The following is a 21,594-nucleotide window of genomic DNA, read 5'->3' as shown; positions in this document are numbered from 1 at the left end:
GAGGTGTCTGCACATCTTTTGTGGCTTCCCCCAGATGCGAAAATGTGGTCCCTGACAACATCCAATCAGTGTTCTTCCCCTTCTCTGAGATCCTGAGCAACAAGCTTCTCCCCTACTACTATAGAAATATCAATAGCAAGCATGCTCGTGTGGTCTCAGGGGTCTCAAGCTGGGGCTTTGCAAATGTTAACTGACCTCCCTTGCTACAGACACATAGCCTGTCTCAGAGACGGGAATGAGTCTTGGCTTAAAAACAGGTTCACTCAGGGCTGGCCCATGGCTCACTCGGGAGAGTGTGGTGCTGATAATACCAAGGCCATGGGTTCGGATCCCTATATAGGGATGGCCGGTTAGCTCACTGGGTGAGCGTGGTGCTGACAACACCAAGTCAAGGGTTAAGATATCCTTACTGGTCATCTTTAAAAAAAAAAAAAAAAAAAGTTCATTGTCATGTGCTTCCCATAAGGAAAGGACTGCATGGCACTGTCACGGTGGGGTTAGGACCCTCCAAGGGTGGCTGAAGCTCCTGAGGCAGGCAGAAGGCCTAGTCAGAACAGGAGGGGACCCTAGACCCTGCTTTGTGTTGCACATCAACAGTGGCTGCTAGGACCACTGGCTGCGCTTGGTGATCTTTCCTCTGTGCCAGACCCTCCTGGATGTTCAAAGGACAGACAAAGGAACATTCTTTTTCAAGAAACTCGTAGTCTAGTGGTATAGACAGATGATGACAACCCAGTGTTCAAGAAAGGAGGGGTGGGGGCTAAGGAAAGGTTCCAGGTAAGGAGTAGCATGCACAAGGGTTGTGGGAAAGAGTGTGGCACCTTCAAGGAGCTGAAGGACTGCTGTAGAGTACAGGGTGGGGTGGAGCTGGAAGTGAGGCTGGGAGGTCCCCAGGGACCAGCTCCTGGCAGCCTTTGCCATCAGGGGGAGTCAGGCCACTAAAGCTGGGGAGAGACATGGCTAGCTTTGCATTCTAGAGACCAGGTTGGAGGTCCATGAAGAGACAGCTGCAATTGTGCAGGTGAGATGATGGAACAAGGCAGTGGGGTGGAAACTGCCCAGGTTCTGGAACCACAGGATGCTGGGGATGAGGGACAGGGTGAGATGGGATGGTACCCAACACCTGCTTGGGCTCCTGGGGTGAATGGTGGACACAGCTGAAGGAGTCTTAACAGACATGAGTTACTGTGTCCCCACCTTGGGAAGGAAGCCTTGTTATACCCATTTTAAGGAAGGAGAAACTGAACACCAGAGAAAGCAGTTACAAAGTTTCATATATGGAAAGTGGCAGAGCCAGTATTCAAACTCAGGTCTGACTTCCCAGCCCTACTGCTGGGACATCTGCTGAAAGGGCCTCTTGGCAGACCTGCAGGGAAACGCTTCCCATTGGCACACCCCCCACATACCCACGCAAGTCTTGGAAAACTGCACTCCTAGGCCTGCAGACACCAAGCAAGTCCTTACCTCTGGCTTCTCCCCAAGGTAGAATGAGCCAAGGACAGTCCTGAGCACACTGGGAATGTTGCCAAACATGGTCTCTTCATACCACCAACTCACATAGACCTCCGGCTTCCAACACATGTTAAAAGGCACCTACCTCATCACACCCTGTCTTGGAGCCAGCAATGGGGCATAGTGAACCTTGCCAGATAGCCACCACCTTCTTGCACCTTCCTCCATCTGGTCAGAGAACCTCATTTTCATGGCCACAGACTTGAACTTGAGTAGCTGCTGCATTATTCCCAGGGGAGGGGGAGGTGCTCTGGCAAAATCTTTGAGTTAATTCCTTCTCCTGAGGGGTCAGGGCCAGGGGGATTTTCTCCACAGGCCAGGGTGAGCTGCAGACGCTGGTGGCTGTGGTGTCTCGAGGTTCCTGGGGTTGTTGACCTCCAAGATAGTCAAGGCCAGGGGGGTGTGGTAGAAGTCACTGGGAGTCAGGGGCTACATTCTATCCCTACATCCCAAACTACACTTCCCTCCCTCTGCACCCAATCATGTCAACAGACCGGCTGACCTCTCAGGATCATATAAAGGACACTTCTGTTCACAAGGTGAAATGCCCCCTCACAGAGATCTGAGGGGCAGGACAGGTGTTGTGGGGTTACTTTTCATTGGGCCTCAATCCACAGGCAGCCCACTTGACTGCACTAAGCCTCAGTTTTCCAAGTGCCAGTCCCTGCCACACAGGGTGGTAAGGATTAAATGAGCTAATAGCTCTCAGGTAGTCAGTGCTGGGTATCAGCTATTGGAATGCTTCCTCCAGCATGGATTTCCTGAGGCTGTTACCACCAGGCGGAACCTGGAGGCCACGAGAGGGAGACCTGGTGCTGCTCCAGCCTGCTGTGGAGAGTCCCTGGCCGCTCTGGCCTAAGATCCCTCCTTGGTTGGGCGGACGGCGAGGGGCAATTATGAGGCACTGGGCTTGGCATCTGAGGTCTCTCCCAACTCCAATCCTGGGGTCCAGGATTCCCTGCACCCTGCTCAGTGCTGCCTGATGAAAGGCTTGCCACAGCTAGGTACATGCACTGAACCTTGCCAGGAGCACCTGCCCGATAGTGACATCATGCTTTGCTGGGTAAAAACCAGCTGGGGTACAGGAGCCAAAAGACAGCTTGCAAAACAAGGATTAAGATAAAGTCAAATTTAATCTGCCAAATATACAAGTTGAATTTGTGGAGCGTTTTGCCTGGGTGCTGCACAGTAAATAGAAGTTTCTTGAAATGATCAATGGGTAGGGTTAAAAATGCGCACTGGCCCTGGCCAGGTGGGTGAGAATGGGGTGGGGAAGGGTGGAGAGGAGGGGCCTCAGTTGGAGGGGACTGGCCAGGGACAAGCCATGACCCTCAGGGACCTAGGGGCATGGGCTCCTAGAGATGGCCCCTCTCTAGGTAAGCACCCAGGCAACACAGACTGGGGCTGGTTGTCACAAAGTCATCAGCAGCCAGCCCCTGGCACAACTGCCCACTAACGTGCAATCTACTGGACAAACGGAAGCTCTTCTTACCCACCTCCCAGGCACCCCCCCAGCAAGGGTTCTGAATTCTAAAAACAGCAAAAACATTCAAATGGTTACATATGAAATGCTGTCCTGCATCTTTCTGTCTCAAAAGATAGCAGCTGCCCCTCCCCCCAGGCCCTCCCACATCCCCCCAAACAATTTCTGTGCCAAGATGAAGAGCAGGTCCCAGGCCACAGGGGCTCCTGGCCATGAGGGGCTGCTGCAGTGGCGCCAGGGCCCAGGGTGGGCGAGACACAGCAGAGGTCCTGGCAGTGCAGCCCAGTCCCTGGCATCTCCTCCCACAGGCTGCGCTTACTTATTCAGGGAGAGCGACTGCATTCGTTTTCCTGACAAAGTCGCATCATCTTTTGCTGAGGGGTTGGAAAAGAAGGGTAGGAGTTAGAACAAAGCAGAACCACTCCTCCACACACATACCCCACAATCACAGAACTTTAGGCCTGAAAGGCCTCAGAAAACATTTTGTGCAACGGGCTCAGCTGGCAGACAAGGAAGAGACCCAAGCAGCAGGGCCCAGGCTGACACTCCCTGTAGGAGAGGATTTCTGTTGAAGCCACTGGACCAAGGCACCACATTCCCAATGTGTCTGAGTGGCTGCCATACCTTATTGAAAGCTGCCCCCTCCACAAAGGCCCACCAACATGCAACCTCCTGGGCAAACAGAAACTTCTCACCCCACCTCCCCAGTAAAGCCCTATAACTCCAACCTCTCCCCATGGGTTCTGAAGTCTAAAGTCTAAAATCAGCAACAACATTCAAATTGTTACACATGAAGCTCTTTCCTGCTTGGGGTTTGTGAAGCAGAGCTGAGTGGGGAGTTGGGATTACCAGATCTCCAGTGTGGTGACAATGCCCCTGAACAATTGATTTCCCATTTCTAAGCCTGTTTCCTCATATCCAATGAGGCAGGAAATGGAAGGTCACAAGTCAAATGCTCTTATAAACTGGACCAAGTCCCCATAGGTCCCTGGCCTAGGGGAAACCCCCTACCACCTTTGGCCAGTCTGGAGGGAGGGTATGGAGAAGAGGGACTCTTGGGCCAGGTTTCACTGGGTCTGCAGTGTTATGAATCCAGCGTACCCTCCCAAGCCCCTCAGATGGACAGTGGTGACCCTCAGTAGCTCTCTTGGCTTCACAAAGCACCAGAGACCTTAGAGACCTTCTAGCCTCAAAGGTCTGTACTAGGTGCATGGCTCCCTGAGGCCTCCCACTATTGGTGGGCAGTGACCATTCTCCCACGATGGACAGTGCTCTGCTGAGAGTCCAACCCACACCTGAGTCTGTGAGGCCCCTGCACCCTTCCCAGCACCCTTGGGAAGTGGTGAGCAGGAACCTTTCCATCTGCACATGCAGGGTGAGCCTCTACTCAACAATTTGGTCAAGCAGCTGCCACTTCTCACCCTAAACCCATTTCACAAAGGACACACTTTCAGGGTTTGGTGGCTTGCCCAGAACCAGAGTCTGGTAGTCACCCCTTGCACCAGCAGCCCAGGACTTACCTTTCCTCTCCTCTTCTTTCTTTCGGGCTGCCTCTTCCCGCTGTTTCCGGATGATTGCCAGCCGGGCAAGGTCAGCCTTGGCTTGTTCTGTCTTTCCAGCTAAATGCATTTTCATGTAACGCTCTTTTGCTTTCTGTTTCTCAATTTCTTCTCTGTTTGGATAAAATCATGTCACAGGGGACATCTTCCCCACCGTTAGCTGAGCTGGATGTGGGAGCCAAAATAAAGGCCAAGCACTTGGGCCTGGGAACAAGGTGGAAAAGGGTGCTATGGCTGAGGGAGGGGCCCTGGCTCCATGTGCCCCTGCTTGATGGACACTCACCAAACAAGCAAGCAGAAGGAACAGGCCCAGATGAAAAACACCTGTGTCCTTGAAAAAGCCTTAGCATGAGAGTGGAGAGTGTCTGGCTGGGGGGTGGGGAGGGGAGGATGCCTGAGGGCCTCATGACTAGAGTCTGGTAGCCACACTGAGAGAGGCAGAACAAAACCAAGTGAACTGTGTGTTCCAGAGAAGGTGACCAGAAGGAAGAAGGCACTGGAAACCACATTCTATAAGAAATGGGGAAAGAAGTGGACCAAGTAACCACAGGGCATGGAATGAGGGCCACATTGGGAAAGAGACACACCCAATCTCAGGTCAACATGATATGGTACACTGTTAGAGCAGCTCGGATGTGCAAGAGGCTGCTTCCTAAGGGGGTAAGCCTCCATCAACAGGGGTGTGAGAATAAAAGCTGGACTCCCGTGCATTGGGAAAGAGACACACCCAATCTCAGGTCAACATGATATGGTACACTGTTAGAGCAGCTTGGATGTGCAAGAGGCTGCTTCCTAAGGGGGTAAGCCTCCATCAACAGGGGTGTGAGAATAAAAGCTGGACTCCCGTAAGCCAAAGTGTCAGTAACCAACACACTTAGGTAGAGAGTGGTGGTCATTAGTTTCCCTTTGAGGATAATCTCAAGCCTGAGATAAACTGAAATGGACACACTTCACAGTGTGAGATCGTTGGGTCCCATTTGCACTGGGTTTCTGTAAGAACCAAGTACTGGTGAAGAGGACAGCCCTGCTTAGCAGGAGGCTGGGGGAGGGACTTGGACTCCCACAGTACAGAGGGCCAGGGAGTAATGAGAAACAAGGCATGGGGCACTGGCTAGCCACTGGGAGTGGGATCAGCAGATGGCTCATCCAGGAGACTGGATAAAAAACTTGCTACAGAAATGAGGAGAAAACACCCAGAGCCCAGCAGATCTTAACCTAGGAGGGTCATGCCAGACTGAGAGGCCTCTAAGCTGAGCCTTTCGTAATGAACAAGCCTGCCTGAAACAGGGCCCCCTCAGCCCTCAGTGAAGGTTAAGTGCCAGGCAGGGTGCTGGCCTTTATGGTTATCTTCTCTGCAAGTCCAAAGGACAGGGGTAGCAACAGGATCCCCACTTTATTGGTGAGGATATTGAGTCCCAGAGAGGGCAGTGACTTGTCCAAAGCTGCACAGGTGCAAAGTGGCAGAACCTGGGTGGGCACTAAAGCCTTTCTACTCTGGGAAAGCCAGCACCAGCCCATGCTGTTGGGTTTCTGGGGAGTCAATCCTAAGAAGGAAGCTCCTGGAGGGGTAGAGTCCTTAGTAGCCTCCAAACACCCCCAAGCTCATGGGCCTTCCCCGTGGGGTTTTCATAGATACACCCCTCAGCCGTGATGGATCAGCACAGGGAAGTGGACTGAAATCCTAGCAGCCCAGTCAGGAGAGAAACCAGGGCTATTTTCCCAGCAGCCTTCCACCTCTTGTAAGACCCTGAGTTCACCTGGTGGCCCTCAATAGTCAGGGCACTACTTGTCAAGGGCTGACCATGTGCCAGGCACTTCAGTACTTGTTCTTGATCCTTACACAACTCACAAGGAAGACATCTATAGCTCCACTTTCACACTGGACTTGGAGAGGCCTGGGGCAGCTGGCTGAACCAAGCAGAACCTCCCTGGGATGGGCTGCCTTCGGTCTGGCCCAGGCCCCCAATCCCCTCCCAATCCCCATGGCCAGGACACAATGGATGGATGCATGCCAGGAATGGTCAGATCAAGATGAATAAGGAGTGTCCTGAGGGTATGGCTCTGGAGGTCAACTCTCCATATCCCTGGGCCATTACTTCAAGCTCAGGTCTGAATCTGCTGTTCTATTTTTCCTGACATCATGTATCTTCTGGTGAAAAAATATTCTGGTTGTTTTGTTTTTGAGAAGCTACTAAAGAGCTTTTGGGGAATGAAATGAAACGTATAACATGGCTAGTGCCCCCAACCAGCCACTGGGGACCTCAGAGCCCAGGAAGCCAGGGCCGAGGAGCTTAGTGCCTCAGCAACCCACAGGCCAACTCCCCCACCCCATCTGGCCCATGTGCCCAGGTCACAAGGCCCAGCCAGCAGACGTTACCGTTCTCTCCTTGAAAGCTCCTTTGGCCCATCCAGATCCAGCTGTGTGACTTTTTTGGTTGTCTGTGCCACCCGGTTGGGGTTCTCGATGTCGATGAGCCCTTCCACACCTTTGCGCTTTTGCTAGGACAGGGCAAGAAGCTGACTGTTGGAGAAGTTTAGATCCTGCAGAGCCTCTGAAGGCCACTTCCACTGGCTCCCTACAGCCCACCTGAATGGGGACAAACTCCTACTCCACCCCCAGCCCACATGATGCTCACCCCAAGTCTCACAATGGGGACAGCACGCAGGAGTATCTTTACCAGCCTGGGAGGGGCAAGGAAAATGAGTGGGTGACAAGTGTCCCAGCAACTGGGACTGTTATCCTAGTTTCAGAGGTGACAGAATGGGAGCTCAGGGTTAAATAATGTGCCCAAGGTCAACCAGGAAGTAGACAGTAGGTGTGATGTGAGCCCTAGCCCCACTCACAAACTCTCAACACAGAGCACTACTCTTCCACTTCAAGCTTAAGTCTCCAAAAGGAGTTTTCCATAGACTCCCATCCCTGATTTTTTCCTGCAACAAGCATAGGTTGGATCCCCAGCGTAGGGCGGGCCAAGGATGTGTGTTCTCACGACCAACTCCAATTCCTACCCATCTCAGCTGATGGTTGAAAAATGTAACCTGTGAATGAACCATTAGATCACAGAGTCTATGTGTTTTGGGAGCTGGCACCTCCCCTGGAGAAGCTCAGGAAGAAAGGAGAACACAAGTTCTTGATGTAGCAGGCTTGGTCAAAGTTTCAAGCCCTGCCAAGCTTAACTTTTCTCCTTAAGGGCGATAGCTTCCAAACACCAAACAATCTGATCACTCCACAGAGCTCCACATGCCCATACACAATCTGGCCACACTGACACCTCCACTGGGATATCTGACTGACATCGCAAACTTGATATGCCTAAACAGAACTTGAGATTCACCCCTCACCCAACCTGTTCCTCCCCTCAATCCTAAGTATACCCTTGATTCCTCGTTCCCTTGGTAACCCCCAAATATGGCTTAAATTTATCCACTCTTCTCCATTGCAAGTGCCACCACCCTAGTGCAAGCCACAATTCTTATCTGGATCCTGCTGCCATCTCCCCGCTCCCACCCTCAACACCCAACAATTCACTCTCCACAGAGAAGCCAAAATAATCCTTCAAAAGCAAATCTGGTCATCTCTCTCTCCCGCTTCACAGCCTCTGCCAGCTGCCCCTATTATAATGAAACCCAAACCCCTTCAACAGTCATACAGGAGCTGCCCTTGCCAACCTCGTGGCCTGCATCATGAACCACTTTACTCCTCACATACTAAGTCATAGCCCCACTGGCCCCTTTCTGTTCCTTGAACATGCCAAGACTGTTCCCACCCCAGGGCCTTTGCACTTACTAATCTGGTTGCCTCAATTGCTCTGCACGCCAATTTTCACTGGCTGGCTCCCTCTTGTTTTTCGGATCTCAGCTTATAAATCACCTCATCACCCCAACACTACTCCAAGTACCTCAGTCACAGTGCCTTTTATTTGTAGTACTTAACACTACTTGAAATTATACTGTTCATCTAATTCTTTATTGTCTCTACCTCCCCATTAGAATATGAATTCTCAGGAGCAAGAACTCTGCATCTATCATCAGGACTGGTAATGAACAGGCACTCAATAAATGTTCGTTGAATAAGTGAGTCCAGGTCCCAGATCTCCATCAGACACAGTACCTGGTGGTCATCTTCTTCCTCCTCACTCTCATCTGAATCTAGAGATTTCTTCTCCTTTTTGGGGTCACCTGCAGCCCCATCTCCACCTTCTTCTTGTTCCTCTTCTTCCTGTTTCAGAAATGGACAACCTGCAGAATCAAAAATGCAAAACAAACCCCCAAGACTGTGACCCCGCTACCACCCTTAGACTGTGGACCTTGAGTAATTAAGCCTCCAGAAGGCTCAGTAATGACAGGTATGACAAGGGTCCTGCTCTGTGACCCTGGCCCCCAGGGTGGGGGACCTGGGTCAGAGACAAGCAGCCTATCCACTCAGCTTCACAGCCTTGAGGCCATTTCCACAGTCCCGCAAGCTCTTCTCACAGCCACAAAAGACCTTGCTGCCCTCCCTGATCCAGCCACCTCAGGCAGCCTGGGTCAGGACTCAGTCGTGTGGCTGAAAACTACAGTCCTGTTCAGCTCCCTCACCTGTCACATGCAGCTGCCAAATCGTATTGGTTTTCCTGGGCAAGGCCTCCCCCTGCTTTCCACTCCCATCATCTGTGACAGGCCAGCCGCCCTGACCTACCCATGTACTCGCCCTGCAACACCAGCTTCCCAAAACAACACCTTGGCAGGCTGCTTCCCTTCACCTTTTTTGCATTCCCACTGAAAATTCCCTTACAAAAACCTATGTCCTTCTCCTCTTGGCACCTGCCCACACATTCTCCAAGTTCCTGCTCAGCTGCCAGCTCTTCCATCAGGCCTTTCTAGACCCCCCAGCTAGAAGTGGCCTCTCCCTTCTTGGAGATCCTGGGGCACTTCTCAGCTGTGCACTTGTCTGGCCCTGACTGAGCTCTCTTTGGCCCTTCATCCAGGCATGGATCTAACGGTGTGGTGGAGAGGCAAACACCAATAATGATGGAAATGTATTCTGTTTCCTAACAGTGGGCTGGACAAAGTACCACAGAACAGAGGACAGGGAACTACTAAGTCAGCTTGGACTGGAGGGAGAAAGGTGGTTAGCATCAATTTGTAAGAGTCACGGAGGAGGTGACGTTGAACAGTCTTGAGGAACAAACAGTACTTTGCCTGTTGGGAGTGTGGGAAGGCATGGCAACGCGTGCTGAGTTTGCCAAGCAGTCCTGCGTGGCTGCAGCAGACAAACAAGGGGTGCTGGGAGCTCGGCTGTGGGTGGACAGAGCCTTGTGAAGGGAGAGCCCCTGGAAGACAGGTACACAGGATCAAGAACAGAAACCCACTAAGGCAACTGCTGCAACACGAATAATGTTCTTTCTAATTGATCCAGTCAATTAAATCAATTGACTAACTGATGGCTCTCCGACAGAGCCTTGTGAAGGGAGAGCCCCTGGAAGACAGGTACACAGGATCAAGAACAGAAACCTACTAAGGCAACTGCTGCAACACGAATAATGTTCTTTCTAATTGATCCAGTCAATTAAATCAATTGACTAACTGATGGCTCTCTTTTGGACTCATGGCTCACATCTGGGATTCACATCTGCTGCCTGCTGCCCTACCCACTCCCACATGCTGACTTGTCCCTGAATGGGTAGTCCTTGCCTGGCCTCTCTGCCAAGGAGACAGGGAACCACTCTGGGCCACTGGAGTGGCCTGGACAGGCATGTACTCACCCTGGCCTTCTGCTTCTCAGCCTGGAGCTGTGCGTCGATCTCCTCAGGGCTCGTATACTGCCTTGCCCGGCCTTTGTGGCCTCCCTTTCTCCCTGCACAAGGATTGGCAGTTTAGGAAGGTGAGAGGCAAGCAGCTGCCTTGACTGCCCTGACTCTAGAGGGTGGTGTCCTGCTTGGGGTGCTCTCATCAGAGGTTGCAGCCCATACTAGGCACCACCCAAACCTGCACCTCCTCTACTTTCATGTGTTCAGAGGGATACAAGAAGCAACTTGTGACCATCTGTGCGCCAAACTCTGTACTGGATGCAGGTTCTCATGAAGAAGACTGAGGAGAAGTAATGAGGGACTGTGCACCACACGGAGTGACTGGCTAAACCCTTTGGTCCCTTAGAATCCAAAATAGTGTGTGGGATCCGAACCCTCGGGCGGGAGCGCCGCCGCGCTTCCCAAGCGGCGCACTTATCCAGTGCGCCACCAGGCCGGCCCAGAATCCAAAATAGTGGACTCAGATGCAATTACGAAAATGTGCAATACTTATGTCCCCGCTATCACTACAGGGCTTTTTACTTGCAGTGTTCTGTCACAGCCATGGGCTCATTTGATCCTCGGAACAAACCTATGGTGCGGGAGTCATTGCTGGTCCCATTTTATAGACAAGGAAACTTAAGATCAAAGCGGAGTGGTGAAGAGCACAAATTGTGGAGTCCAACCCCTAGGTTTAAATCTCAACTCTACCACTTACTAGCTTTGTGACTCTGGGCAGGTATTTAACCTCTCAGAGTCTCAGTTTCCTCTTCCGTGTCCATAACTCATAGGGTTGTCATGAAGATAGATTAGTTAATATATATAAGGCTATTGGAACAGTGCCTGGCACTGGATAAGCACTACAAAAATGTCTGCTAAGATTGTTACTTTTCTCTCTAATATAATATTTGGTAGGAAAACAACAATGACAAACACCACTGGCCACATAAGCGATTTACTTCAAATGCCAGAAATAAAATACTTCGTGCTCATCTTAGTGGTATGGTAGAAGGAATATTTTTTATTTATTTTTTATTTTTTTAAAAGATGACTGGTAAGGGGATCTTAACCCTTGACTTGGTGTTGTCAGCACCATGCTCACCCAGTGAGCGAACCAGCCATCCCTATATGGGATCCGAACCCGTGGCCTTGGTGTTATCAGCACCGCACTATCCCGAGTGAGCCACAGGCCGGCCCCAGAAGGAATATTTTTTAAAAACCGAAAACCTATAGGCAAAATCTCGGTGCTCACAGTAAGAAATATGACTGGCAAACAAACTTACAATTGAAGATAAACTTGACTACAGCCCAAGAGTTAAAGATATGACTAGTCATTAAAGTTTGTCTAGGAATATCAGTTTTATAGTACAACTCTCTTGAGCCAGGACAATAGACTGACCCCTGCTAAAGCCATCAGCCAGTTTTATAGCAGAATGACATCCCCTCTGCTGGTCCTGGAGGATGCGGGAGTGGCTGCAGTCTTGATTCCCCACAAGGACCTCTCCTGGAAGCTGAGGCCCACTTGATTTCCAGAGAGTCCCTCACCGTAAGCAGAGAATGTGTAATTAGACAGCCAGAGCTACTCTGGACTCCACAGAGAGCAGCAGAGATACTGACCTCCCCTGACTTCCTAGACAGCAGCTGCAGAACCATAATTGGGCTGCTATGGAACACACCACCCATTTTTAATGACTACCTGGGCTCCCAGGGGTGTCTAAGTCTATGCTAATGAAAGTCCTATTGTGAGAGATCAAGCTTGCCATTAAAAAAACCCAACACCCTTTCTTAACCTCTTAATATTCCAGGCAACAGTAACAACTCAAAAAAAAAATGGTTACTACAGGTTCTCATCCCATATGAGGGATATGAGGCATATATCCCTCTCATACCCTATATGGCTATAGGATACTGACCTTACCCTGGTCTACAGTAACTTTTATCATAGGCTCGTCAAGACTTTAAAAATGCTTTACAGTTAGAATAATAAAAACAATAGCTGGTCCTGTGCTCTGCTTCTAACATGTGCATGTTTTCATGTGCTTTTCAAATTAACCTAAGCAAGGAAATGTAAACCATGTCTGCCTGCAAGCTTTTGCCACAAGTCAAAAGACCAAGTCGTTTAGCTAAGAATTCATATTTAAGATTTTCTACTTGTAACCTCCAACCTTGGCCTAAGTAAGACTGTGGGAACAAGATGGTTCATTCAGCAATCCCTTTACAGATAAAGAGACTGGGGGAACATAGAAGAGACATGGCTCTACAGGCTACAGTATAAATCAGTGGAGAGCTAGGTTTAAACATTCAGCTCTGTAAAACCCAATATCTTGGAAGTAGAGTCAAGAAGTGATTTAGATATGAAAAACCTCCAGGCAGATGTTCCTGTGGATTGAGTGCATTAATCAACATAACACATGAGCTACCAATATTAACTGAACATCTGTTCTGTGCTAGGAGCTGGCCAGGCACTTTGTGTGCGCTATCATTTTATAACCCCTATCCCCTACTCGCCAAGCTAAAGATTATTAGCTCGATGTTCCAGATGAGGAAAACAGGCTGGAAGAGGTTAAATAACTTATTCAAACTGGGGACTATTGATTGTAAAGGGAAAGAGGATGGAGGACGGGCTCCAATGTACCGGGAAGCCACTTACAAGTGGTAATAGTTAATGCTTACCGGGCAATGTACTGCACCCTCTACGAAGATAACCCACTTTAAACCTCACATCAGTACTATGATGTAGGTACAATCATTACCCCCATTCGCAAATGAGAAAACTGAGACACAAAGAGTTTAAGCGATTGGCTGAAATGCACCCATTGAGCCGCTACCGAACAGGGGAGTTAAAGCCAGGTCTGCCAGGCTCAAGAGCATCATGTTGTCTTATTAGGCAGGGCTGGCAGAGCCGGTGCCCGAGAGGCCCACGTTTTATGCGCGAGGCAGGCGGGCCCGGCATAAGAGCGGGACGCGGTGACTCAGTCCCCAGCCCGTCTAAAAGTAGGAGAAAACTCCAGACCCCCCAGACCTGGAGAAGCGTGTCCCGGATCCGGCTTTCCCCGCCGGCGAGGACCCCGAGTCTCCGAATCTCCTCAGACCCCCGAGGGAGTGGGCCTAGGCCACCATGGTTCTCAGTTTCCCCATGGGAACAATTGGGCGTCGAAGCCCAGGCCTGGCTCTCAGCTGGCGTGGACGTCCTCCCTCTGCGCCACTCTCCGAGATGCCGGCGGGCTGAGGGGACAGCAGGAGCCGGACACGGGCCGCCCCAAGAGGCCCGCAGGCCACACGCGTCCGCTCCTCACCTCCTTTAGGCATCGCGGCTCCGGCGGCTGCGGCGGCGGCGCCTCGAACTGACACCGGAACCGGAAATATCTTGGGCTCGACTTCTTCCGCCCGGTCCAGTCCCCTCCGCGCGCCGCGGCCGCCGCAGTTGCCGAGAGAACCGGGACCTCAGGGAGGGCCGCACACGAAGCCAGACTGTCCCGCGCGCCGCCTGAGTCCGGGTTCGCCCGAGTGCTGCCGGGCAACAGCGTCCCTAGTCTCCTTGCCCGAGGAGACGCGTGGCCCCGTCGGACACCTCCTGGGAAGTGAGGGCAAAGGGCAAGAGCGGCTCTGGAATTCTATACAGGCAGCGCTGCAGACACCCAAAATGACGCAATCTCCGCGCGAGGCTGGGCGGGGCTCCCCGAGGACCTCATCCTGAAGAGATTACCTGGGGAGCGGAAGCCGTCAATAGAAAAGCGGCGGCCTGAGGCGCAGGGGTTTCCGGTGGGTGTTTTTCCTCTGTTCTCCAGTACCTTGGTAACGGACGGGGTCAGGGACCGCAGGTTTGCACTGGCTGGGAAGTCGATCTGAGCGGCCGGAGCAGGGGAGTGGAGTGAGTTCCTGAGAGGAGGCGGTGCCTAGTTCGTTCTGCCGAGGAGATGGCAGATTTGGGGGTTTTCTTGCTTGTAGGCTTCTTTTCACGCCGTTTGCTCTGTCGTTTTTCTGAGCCTGGTTCAGATGCTGTCCTCTTTGTGAACCTTCCCTACAATCCCGGCTGTCACGTCTTCCTTCTCTCCCCCTCGCCTCCTTCCCTGAACGTCCCTACTTCTCTTACACCGCCCGACACCTTTTTTTTCTTAATCTGGTTACCTCCTACCTTTACTCCTCCCGGGAGACCTGCTCTGACTCCCAAGCTAGGCAAGGACCCTTGAATTCTCCGGATTATAGGAAAGTGATCATTAGGGCAGGAAACAGAATCCTCCTATCGCTAGCTTCAGCGCAGGGGAGTCCAGCGCAAAGATCACTGATTAGGGAGTCAGGAGCCGCGTCAGTCAGACTGTGCCAATTCCCAGCTGTGCGACCCCGACTCTGCCTCTTAAGAGTTTGGTTCCTCATCTGTAGAGTTGCTGTGGAGAGTTCATAAGAAGAGGCTCTGTGTGTGGCTTTGTAAGTTGTCAGGCAGCTTACCGAAGTGGGGAGTGAATTTGGGACAGGTGAGTCTGCTGCACTTACGGGAGAGATAATTAGCCTGAGATCTCTTTGCCAGCTAGGAAGTGCTATGTGATTTGAACAACGTTTTGCTATTTATATTTGGACTTTACTATTGTATGGGCTTTACCTGATTTGTCTATGAAACATGTTCGTTAGGTCTAAATGGGGCCTTGACAATCGGTTAATCCACTGCCCTCATTTTACAGATGAAACTGAAGACCAAATTAACTTCTTGGAACTCACAGAATAATTGGTAGAGCCGGACAAGAATCCAACCCCTTAACTGCAGAGACCAGAGATCTTTCTATTACAGTCTTGGAAAAGGATCCTCAGGTACTATGGTTTTACAGCTCTTTTCCCTTTTAAAAACTCATCCTATGGTAGTCCTCTTCACACTACCATAATTGTCTTTTCACTTGTCTGTTTCCTTGCTAAAATGTTACCTTCTAAGGGGGCAGAAGCTATGTCTTAATTCCTTGTTCTGTGTTCCTAATATCCAGTATAGGGCCAGGCTGGTAGTTGATCGTTAATGGTAACAGCAAATGTCTATTAAGCACACATTATACACCAGGCACATTACATAAAATTATAATTAAGTCGTTAAAATAACCCCCATAAGGTAGGTTCTATTATCGCCATTTTGCAGATGAGGAAACAGATTTAGGGAGATTAAGAAGCTTTCTAAATATCACAATGGGTAAGTAGCAGAATCAAGATTTGAACCCAGGTAAGCTGGATGCTGAGCCCTTTCCTATAGCTACTGCCCTATGCTGCCTTGAGAAAGTGAACATGTACCAAAATAGTGGCTGGTGAAGGTCTTTGGGGATCTGAGACTCAGAAACCACTTCATTTAAATTTTTTCCCCAGATCTTTGCAAATTAACTTGTGGAAAAAATGCCTAAAGTCAAAAGAAGCCGGAAAGCTCCCCCAGATGGCTGGGAGTTGATCGAGCCAACACTGGATGAATTAGATCAAAAGATGAGAGAAGGTGAGTGGGAAGTGCTGGTCTAGGTGGGCTGGGTCCAAGCATCACAGGCTTAGATGCCTCTATGGGCTAGGCATAAATGTGAATATGAGAAGAGGCTGGTCTCTTAAAACTGACATGTTTTGTTTGTATGTTAACTCATAGGAATATTGGAAGTGCCAGAAAATAAGATAACATTAATGAAATGGTCCTCAAAAAAGTTTTTTTGGCTAACTTGAGTATAAAAGCTTTAGGGAATGTAGATCAAATAGTTAAATAGTCTACCTATAGTTATTTACTATTTTGGTTAGATGTATATTTAAAATCATACAAAATATATTTACTTGAAAATACTTTTTTTCACTTTCACATTGTATGAAACATTTCAAACTTCTCTTGTGAGTCTTTGATACTGTTTTCATCATCACTTAGTCTTTGCATCATCTAAGTTTTCCAGAATGTACTGTCACTTATCTCTAAATGGTGTGTGATTCTGTACTTTGTGAACCTGTGTAGAATGCTGTCTTTGGAAATTTTATCTGAAGCCACAAGTATCTGTTGGCCTTATATGATCACAGTATAAACATTTATTGAACTGTATTATTATTATTATTATTTTTAATAAAGATGACCGGTTAGGGGATCTTAACCCTTGACTTGGTGTTGTGAGCACCACACTCTCTCAAGTGAGCTAACCGGCCATCCCTATATAGGATCCGAACCCGCGGCCTCGGCGCTCCCAGTGCCGCACTCTCCTGAGTGAGCCATGGAGCTGGCCCTTGAACTGCTTTTTAAAGCAACCTTTTAAGTGCTTGTTTGTAACTAATGAAACCTTTGTTATTATGAGGTCATACCTCCAGCAGTAATTACTAAATCAGTGTGAAATTACTTTATTTCCTTTTTCAAAACCAAGTTGCCGGGTAACTTCTATTAAATACCCAGAACTTGTAGTTATCAAGGTTATTTTGGGCTGAAAGATTTTTTCCTCAAACAGCTCTTTATCATAGTAAAGGAAATGGGAAAGTGCTGGAATAGAAGAGATTTTGTGAGTCCTTGAAAGCATATCTACTTCCTCTTTTAAGGGGTGATTTTTGAGAAGAGGGGAATCTTACCCTGTATTTAGAGGAATGTGATATTCTTTACCTCCAAAAAGAAGTATTCTTTCTCCTGTTTTTATTTAACCATATAGCCTTTCAGCATTTCTTTCCTTTCCCATTTTTGATAAACACACAGGTTTAAGACCTAATTCATGATGCTCCTACTTCGACTATAAAGAAGATAGCACCCCTCACAGATGATGGTAGAGTGGACACTTGGCTTCAGTGTTGAGAACAGTAGGGAGCTCTGGGGATATAGCAGACTGGAAATGGTGAGAAGCTGGAGCCCGGAGCCCACTGTATTTCACATGTGGAAATGCAGGCTCAGCACTGCCAGATTGCTGAATTGGAAGAAAGAGGGCCTTCAAGGATGGCTCCATGACTGATGGCCTGAGAAGGGAAGCAGCTTTGGGGTGGGTGAGTTAGGATTTCAGTTCTGGACATGTTAAGTCTGAGATGTTTTTAGATACCCAGACAGCAAGGCTACTCTGTCTTGCCCACTGCCGTGTCTTGGGCACCTTAAGCAGGGCATCCTCCATAGCAGGCACACAGTGTGCACTGGCTGAGTTCTCAACACCTGCCTTTCTGCTGGGATCACAGAATTCTGTTTGTTGAGCTGAATTACAAATCCTAGGTAATAAAAAGCCTTAAAAATTAGAGAAAGGAGGGATAGTTTTCTTGACCACTCCTCACCTTTCTCCCGTGCCCTAAAATGTAAGAGGAGGTTATAGACAAAGATCAACCTGTAACTTGCTAAAAGAGGGAGACTTGTGGCACTTGAGCTCCACCTGATCCTATGCATACTTCTGAAGGAGCAGCTGTCTCCTGCAGGCCACTGCACTGAGAGCCTTCAGACTGGGCCAGTTTGTTTTGGCTCTTCCTCAGCACTAAGGGACTGAGGGCTGGGAGATGAAATTAGAGGTACCTTAAACATGATTAGGATGCTCATCTGTGAGCCTAGAATTATCTTGAGAAATTATCATACTGTAGAAATAGGTCTGGAAGGATAGAGACCAGGGCGTTAACAGAGATTATTGTTGAATGATTTTTTAAAACCTATGTTTCCTAATTTATCTAATTAAAAAGGCATTTTTAATATAAAACAATTATGTTCAAATCATTTATCTTGTTTTTTCTTTTTTTAAAGTAATAGCTTCGTTATGATATAAATCACATTTTGTAAAATTAACCCTTTAAGTGTCCAAGTAAGGGGTTTTTAGTGGATTCAGAGTTGTGCAATAGTCACCACAGTCAGTTTTACATTTCATGGTTCATCCATGTTGTAGCATGTATCAGCACTTCAGTTCCTTTTCATAAGTAAATAACATTCCACTGCATGGAGAGACCACATCTTATTTATCTATTCAGTTGACGGACATTTCGGTTGCTTCTACTTCTTGGCTTCTAGGAACATTCATGTACAAGTTTGCATGTGCACGTGTGTTTTCAGTTCTCTCTGGTATGTACCTAGGAGTGTAATTGCTACTGAGTCATATGGTTAAATGTTTAACTTCTTCAAGAACTGCCAAACTGTTTTGTGCAGCAGCGGCATCATTTCACATTCCCACCAGCAGTGTGTGAGGGTTCCAATTTCTCCACGTCCTCACCAGCACTTGTTATTGTCCATCGTTTTGGTTATAGCCATCCCAGTGGGTATAATGTGATATTTATTCATTATCGCTAGTTATTGAAAAAACAAAACACACGCTTTTTTCTCCCCAGCTGAAACAGAACCTCATGAGGGAAAGAGGAAGGTGGAATCGCTGTGGCCCGCCATCCCAGTGGGTATAATGTGATATTTATTCATTATCGCTAGTTATTGAAAAAACAAAACCCACGCTTTTTTCTCCCCAGCTGAAACAGAACCTCATGAGGGAAAGAGGAAGGTGGAATCGCTGTGGCCCATCTTCAGGATCCACCACCAGAAAACCCGCTATATCTTTGACCTCTTTTACAAGCGGAAAGCCATAAGCAGAGGTAACTGGCCAAATTCTCTCTTGGCATTTCAATCTTGTGTAGTTTTTAGAGTCGTTTAAGTAATAGCCCTTATCTTTACAACCTCAGCAAGTATCATGATTCTTTTCACTACTAAAAATAGGGAGAGGCTAATGTTGGCTAAAATTTTTTTTTTTTTTTAAATAAAAGATGACCGGTAAGGGGTAACCCTTGGCTTGGTGTTGTCAGCACCACGCTCTCCCGCTAAAAATAGGGAGAGGCTAATGTTGGCTAAAATTTTTTTTTTTTTTTAAATAAAAGATGACTGGTAAGGGGTAACCCTTGGCTTGGTGTTGTCAGCACCACGCTCTCCCGAGTGAGCCAACCAGCCATCCCTACATAGGGATCCGAACCCATGGCCTTGGTGCCATCAGCACCACACTCTCCCAAGTGAGCCACGGGCCGGTCCTAAATATTCTTTTTAATCAAGGGTGGTGATGCGACAAGGGTGAGGGAAGGTTTGTAACACCACATTCTGATGCCCTTTCTCTCTTTCTGAAGAACTATATGAATATTGTATTAAAGAAGGCTATGCAGACAAAAACCTGATCGCAAAATGGAAAAAGCAGGGTTATGAGAATTTGTGCTGCCTGCGCTGCATTCAGACACGGGACACCAATTTTGGGACAAATTGCATTTGCCGGGTTCCCAAAAGCAAGCTGGAAGTGGTAATGTTTGATGATCAAGTTTGATGTTATTTTTAGTTCAAAATTCTGCCCTAGTCAAAATTCTGCACAAGGGATTTTCTATGATTTGGTTGGGCTAGAATGTAGTTTTGTCACCAGGCATCCTACTGACCATCCCTCCCAGGACCAAGTCCCTCTGCTTAAGAATCCACGCTAGGCAGTTTGGCAGTTATCGTGTTTGTTAGGTCTGGAGGCTAATCTCACCTCCACCTGTGGCAAGTTATTGACCTCTTTTCCTCGCTTAAGAAATGGTGGTGACAATACCCGCCACAGGTGGTGGGAGGGCTAGATCAGGGAAGGGTGGCCATTCAGCTGGAGTTCCTGTCCTTTTCCCTTTGGTCCTTACAATGACACTTTAACATTACCATCACTGCATTTCTTCTGTCAGAACTTTCTGTTCCAAACTAGGTTGGGCACCTCGGGAGTGGTGCTAAGCTGGCAGTAGCTGAACTTGGGGCCCTAGCCCCTCTGAAAAGGAGCTGTAGAAGGAGACAGAGAAGAGTTACGTGGTGCCCATTAGTGGCCTTTCAGTGCAGCCCCTTGGCAGACAGTTGTTGGCCCAGCCAGCAGGTCAGGCCAGATCGCCAGTCTCCTGGCCTGACCTTGTTTCCCCTAGCTTCACACAGGTGCCTCATCACATGAGTCCCTTCATGCTACAGCGAGAGTTACAATGTATAGAGCTTTGGGTTGGTGTTAAGGGCTGTAACTCAGCAGGCAGCTTGGTCTCCCTGCACCAGGTGGAAGCTCAAGGACAGGCATACTGAGCAGTGGAGAGTGAGTGAGGGTTGCCTCCCTGAGGGAAGGCTCTGGGTGTTTGTTTTCTGATGGAAGCAGAGAGGGTTTGGCAAAGCAGCACCAGCCCCTCTTCCTCTGAGAGCTATAGGATTCTATAGGAGTGTCTGGGTCAGGGTTAGGGGGCTGCCTCAGCCCTGTGACCAGAACAGAGCCTGCTTTTTAGCTGGGTCTCACCAGAGGATCTTGTTCGCTTAGACTAAAGTCTTGTTCCTCTAAAAAAAAGAATTTTAAAAAGTAAAATAAACACAAATCACTGCTCTGAGGCCTTCTGTCTGCTGGGTGGGCCCCTGGCCAGACATCAGGCCATACCGAACGTGGAGGACAAGCCTGTTCTACTGGTTGTAGAAACTCGAGTGTACATGCTTCTGCTCCCATGCCCCCACCAGAAAGCTTTCCAGCCAACAGGAGGCCCCAAGCAGTAGCACATCCACCTCAGCTCCTTGCAGGGGATGTCATGCCCACTTAGGGGATTAATAAGACTCACTCACACAATTAATTTTCCTTTTTTGGCATGTATGTATGTTGAATTTGTATAAATTAAATGCATATACAGATGTAATCTGTGTCAACCGTAGCTATTGCCATCTTCATGGATGTCATGCCCACTTAGGGGATTAATAAGACTCACTCACACAATTAATTTTCCTTTTTTGACATGTATGTATGTTGAATTTGTATAAATTAAATGCATATACAGATGTAATCTGTGTCAACCGTAGCTATTGCCATCTTCACGAGGAAACCAAATTTTCCCTGTCCAGAACCATGAAAGAGATGTGTCCTGTAGGGAATGTCCTGCTCTCCCCCTTCTCAGTGGGAGGATTACTGTGTTTGTGAGTGTGCAGGGGTGTGTGTGTGTGGTGGGTGGCTGGGTGCAGTGCCTCAGCTGTCCTCTGTTGTCCTCTGTTGCAGGGCCGCATCATCGAGTGCACACACTGTGGCTGCCGTGGCTGCTCTGGCTGAGGTCCTTGGGCACTGACCCCTCGACCCTGGACTTCAGACTTCACAGGTTTCTGCCTATTGTGCCACCCCCTTTCCTGGGAGCAGCTCTTCTTGCAGAGCAGTGCCCTGGGCCCGAGTTAGAGCATGGTCTCTACAGGTGAAGGCTTCAGTGTTCATCAGGTGTGATTTGTAAAAATAAAACCTTTAAACCTCTAAACGGGGCTCTGCATCTGTTCTTTCAGAGCAACAATGTATGGAACCCAGTGGGAGAGCACCAGGCCCTGGAGACTAGATGCCCCTGAGACTCAGTCCTGGCTTCAGCT

The 21,594-nt window shown here is 48.8% G+C and overlaps 2 protein-coding genes across 5 annotated transcripts; one reads left to right on the top strand and one right to left on the bottom strand.

The window, feature by feature from the left end:
• Positions 1–2,626: 2,626 nt before the first annotated feature.
• PDAP1 (PDGFA associated protein 1) lies at positions 2,627–13,707 on the bottom strand. The gene is made up of 6 exons (XM_008586474.1): positions 13,619–13,707; positions 10,299–10,390; positions 8,666–8,773; positions 6,932–7,053; positions 4,516–4,667; positions 2,627–3,369 (listed from the first exon to the last, which is right to left on the bottom strand). The coding sequence occupies exons 1-6, from the start codon at positions 13,629–13,631 to the stop codon at positions 3,311–3,313; spliced, it is 546 nt and encodes a 181-aa protein (XP_008584696.1). The 5' UTR covers positions 13,632–13,707; the 3' UTR covers positions 2,627–3,310.
• Positions 13,708–13,977: 270 nt separating this feature from the next.
• BUD31 (BUD31 homolog (S. cerevisiae)) lies at positions 13,978–21,488 on the top strand. Of its 4 annotated transcripts, none has more exons than XM_008586475.1 (6): positions 13,978–14,084; positions 14,999–15,125; positions 15,660–15,780; positions 18,708–18,830; positions 19,350–19,516; positions 21,242–21,488. In XM_008586475.1, exons 3-6 carry the CDS (start codon positions 15,687–15,689, stop codon positions 21,290–21,292), a joined length of 435 nt encoding a protein of 144 aa, XP_008584697.1. In that variant the 5' UTR covers positions 13,978–14,084; positions 14,999–15,125; positions 15,660–15,686; the 3' UTR covers positions 21,293–21,488. The 4 variants fall into 4 exon arrangements, with proteins under 4 accessions (XP_008584697.1, XP_008584700.1, XP_008584701.1 ...); XM_008586478.1 differs by lacking the exon at positions 13,978–14,084 and adding an exon at positions 14,102–14,143; XM_008586479.1 differs by lacking the exon at positions 13,978–14,084 and adding an exon at positions 14,169–14,193.
• Positions 21,489–21,594: the final 106 nt, after the last annotated feature.

Source organism: Galeopterus variegatus, unplaced genomic scaffold, assembly GCF_000696425.1.
Source record: "Galeopterus variegatus unplaced genomic scaffold, G_variegatus-3.0.2 Scaffold3997, whole genome shotgun sequence".
NCBI classification, from domain to species: domain Eukaryota; kingdom Metazoa; phylum Chordata; class Mammalia; order Dermoptera; family Cynocephalidae; genus Galeopterus; species Galeopterus variegatus.
This window is presented reverse-complemented; position numbering and strand designations above follow the sequence as displayed.

Bases quoted from the DNA above. Each gene is read 5' to 3' on its own strand.
- BUD31 (XM_008586475.1), top strand. From the start codon at position 15,687: ATGCCTAAAGTCAAAAGAAGCCGGAAAGCTCCCCCAGATGGCTGGGAG. The intron at 15,781-18,707 runs GTGAGTGGGAAG...TTTTCTCCCCAG, and splicing joins AGATCAAAAGATGAGAGAAG to CTGAAACAGAACCTCATGAG. The intron at 18,831-19,349 runs GTAACTGGCCAA...CTCTTTCTGAAG, and splicing joins GCGGAAAGCCATAAGCAGAG to AACTATATGAATATTGTATT.
- PDAP1 (XM_008586474.1), bottom strand. The intron at 4,668-6,931 runs GTAACGTCTGCT...TTATCCAAACAG, and splicing joins GAGCTTTCAAGGAGAGAACG to AGAAGAAATTGAGAAACAGA. The intron at 3,370-4,515 runs GTAAGTCCTGGG...CCAACCCCTCAG, and splicing joins GAAAGAAGAGGAGAGGAAAG to CAAAAGATGATGCGACTTTG.